The following is a 3,279-nucleotide window of genomic DNA, read 5'->3' as shown; positions in this document are numbered from 1 at the left end:
GGGGGGGGGGGGGGGGGGGGGGGAGAGGCACGGCAGGTTACAATCTCCATTTAACATATCATATAGGGAAACAGAGAAGTGAGTAATTCCCCGATAAAAGTTATTTAGTAACAAAGCTTTACATCTAGCCTCATGTTCAACCACTAAAATCACCCCTGCAACAGACAGGACAGAATTAGCATGACCTCAACAAGACAAAGCTGGCAATTCTTGGCTCTCATTTAGTAGGTTTGCTTTTGTCAATTCTCAAGTGAAACCTTGCACAAAAAGCATTCCTCCGACTTCCTAAATTCCTCCTCAAAAAGGTGTAAGACTGCCCAGGGAAGCTAGACATATAATCAGAAAACCATAAACTATGTATATCTGTATTCAGAGATAGAAATGGCAACTGGTGAATTCCTAAAAAGATGAGAGTTCTCAAATATATGTTGACAGGAGGTTTTGACAAAATTGCAGAAACGAGGTGCCTTTCTGTTGAAGAGTGCTAAGCAACCGTAATTTCAAATAAAGTCAAATAATGAGAACCCTTTTTGCTCAACAGCCCTAAATAAAAAAAAATCATGCCTCCAGATTTTCACCAGGCCTAACCACCCAAATATGTAACCAAAGGCAAATTGTATTTATCATCACAACTATGATCACAACACTTTTACCTCTAAGCATTATTTCAATTCTTATAAGTGCATTAGTTTATGCCCACATTTTGTGTGAAGCCCTGAAACAAATAACACAGATCCACACAGTTTGCTTTCAACTGCAAACTTCTTCAGAAAAAAAAAAATCATTGTTCCCTTTTATTTATGACAAAAAAATATTTTTTCTGAAGAGACCTTTGTTGCTTGCAAACATGCTATCAAAGCTATCAAAAACAAGAGTCATATGAAGAACAAATTTCATTGGATCCAGGATTTTGCCTAAGTCAAATAGTTTCCAAAAATGTAAAATGGAAAGATTACCATTATTTTTCCTGGAAACTTCTTGCAATTCTGGTTGCTGCTGAGGTGAATTTCTTGACAAGTGACTTTCAGATAGCTTCTTAGATGTCTTCACAGGACAGAACTCCTGTTCTTTGAGCTCAGTTATTTTTTCTGAAATTTTAAGGTTAGTTTCCTTAGGAAACATACATGTTTCAAGATCCTCCTTCAAATCACACTCTGAAGAAGTATTTTTCGTGAGAACTTTATTTTTCAGTGCACTTTCTTCTTTATCTAGAAAGTTTCCTGAAAGAGTTAAATTTTTTTGCATGTTTATATTTATGCCATTTGCATATTTTAGGGTTACCCAGTTCTCACCAACAATATCAGTACAAACGTTCTCTTTTGGTAGTGAGATCTGGTTCTCTACAGTCTGATTCTGTTTTTCATCAGTAGTTGTGATGGCACTGCCAGCTGTTGTGCTTGTTTTTTGTTTACTATAGTAAACTGAACATTTGTGTTTTTTCTGAGAGTGGCTGTACGTTGCTGGACTCCTCTTCGCAGCGTGCTGACTTCGGTTGGATGGAGTGCTCACAGACAGGAAACCCTTCCCTTTGCCTTTATCAGAGGAGTTATACGAGTCTATAAATGTTTTGCAGCTGCCCCTGGATAAAAAATAAAGAATTTTAGAATGCTTTGTACACACACACATGCCCGTATGCGCAACTACCATTAAAATTACTTTCTTCTTGCAAAAAGAAAAATTCAATGAGACAAGATGAAAAATACTGAAAACTTAAAAACCAGATTTCACCTTTTCAATTGTCTGAATGTAGGACTCATAAAGAGTGCACCATCATATAAATGTTTCGCTTAAAGGCTACAGCCCAAATTCCCACCCAAGTTGCATGCATGGGTTCTCCCAACTTCAAGGACAGCCATGATTATGACTGCTTACAGACTCTAAAAACCACCGCTTTACTTTAAACTCAGTGTGCCCCCAGCACATGACCAGAAGAGGCATCTGCATCGTGTTAATTGGAACCCGCTTGCCCAACATCTGTATACATCAGGCACTTTAGTGGGGCTTTTTTGGCATTCTTCTCTAATAGCTGATTGAATCAGGTATTACAGGGGTTGTCAACCAAGGGTATGTGTACCCCCAGGGTACTTGGAAAGGCCCTAAGGGGTACATGTGGACGTGCAAGGATGGAGCACTGCCACCCACCACCCTGTGCCACTGCCTCCTAGGAACGGACTGGGGGGGCCGAAAGCAGCAGTGCCCCCCTGCAGGCCACCAAAAAGCCCCACTGAGGCTGTGGAACCAGGTCCAATGAACACGTTGTTTCCTCCAGTAAGGTGAGGTTTTGTTTTGTTTTTTGTAACATCTGTAAGCAGCCTATGTTTCCAAGTAGCCTCAGCCCTAGATGCATCGGGCTGCCCAGGGCTCTGGATTTTTACTTATTTCGATTTAAACAATAAAAGTGATCCTGGGCTCTGGGCACCATAACAATTAAACCTTACAACAAATTACCCTAGAAGCATTCAAAATTTTAAAAAGAAAACATTTGGATAGGAACAAATAATTCAGCCAACCTCCTACAAAAATCCTGTTATCCAAGGACTGCACTCTCAGTCCTCTCTCAAAGCACTATTCAACTCAACAGTGCCCACAGCTGATCTAAACGGTCCCTAATATATTTTGAACAGAGGCATAATGAAGTGGCCGGACACTCAGGCAGCTGCCATATACAAGGGCAATGGCAACAATGAAGTGTTTCTACCCTTTCTGACTTATCACTGATGTGGTTCCCAAAAAACAAGTCTGATGATAAGAAATTGTTCCCTGTAAAACAGAGTGCCAATTAGAGCACTTCAAAAGAACAAAAGGAAGAATATTTTTACTTGTAGGAATCAGAGCTGATTATGTCAACAGGATTGCTGTTCTGCTGTGCCGAAGGACTGGGGTTTGGTCTCTGTCTTGATTTCATGAACTCTGCAAGAATATACTGTGCTTGTTGGAAGGCTATTAGAATCACACCCAGCAGCGACAAACTGAAGAAGAAAACAATGCATATTAGTGCCCTTGTAAGTCAACCATAGAGATCAGGCTCATAACCAGGATTTGTTTTCTGAACTTTTTGTTGATAAATTCTGACACTAAGTTAAAAGAAGGGTATGGTTTTAAAAAATACAATAAAAATTAATAACTTTTCTGGAAGTAATTTTTGCCTTTTGTTTCTTGCAAGTTACAATCATTTTCAGGAAGGGGGAGGATGGGAAGCCTAAACTATTAGTTTTACAACATAAAAAGTTCATAATTATTCATTCATTAAAAAGAAAAGATAAATTGTAGTTTGAAGCT

At 39.2% G+C, this 3,279-nt stretch overlaps 1 protein-coding gene across 4 annotated transcripts in view; it reads right to left on the bottom strand.

Annotated features, from left to right (window-relative positions):
• The window catches only part of KIAA0922 (KIAA0922 ortholog), a 141,424-nt gene that overhangs the window by 29,584 nt on the left and 108,561 nt on the right, over positions 1-3,279 (bottom strand). For all 4 annotated transcript variants that reach the window (XM_019521669.1, XM_019521670.1, XM_019521671.1 and 1 more), the window contains 2 exons: positions 2,820-2,969; positions 957-1,579 (listed from right to left, as the gene is read on the bottom strand). In XM_019521669.1, the coding sequence (XP_019377214.1) occupies positions 957-1,579; positions 2,820-2,969 (773 nt within the window). The remainder of the gene's footprint in view (positions 1-956; positions 1,580-2,819; positions 2,970-3,279) is intronic.

Source organism: Gavialis gangeticus, unplaced genomic scaffold (genome assembly GCF_001723915.1).
Source record: "Gavialis gangeticus isolate Ggan-Ray unplaced genomic scaffold, GavGan_comp1, whole genome shotgun sequence".
In the NCBI taxonomy this organism is placed as follows: Eukaryota; Metazoa; Chordata; order Crocodylia; family Gavialidae; genus Gavialis; species Gavialis gangeticus.
This window is presented reverse-complemented; position numbering and strand designations above follow the sequence as displayed.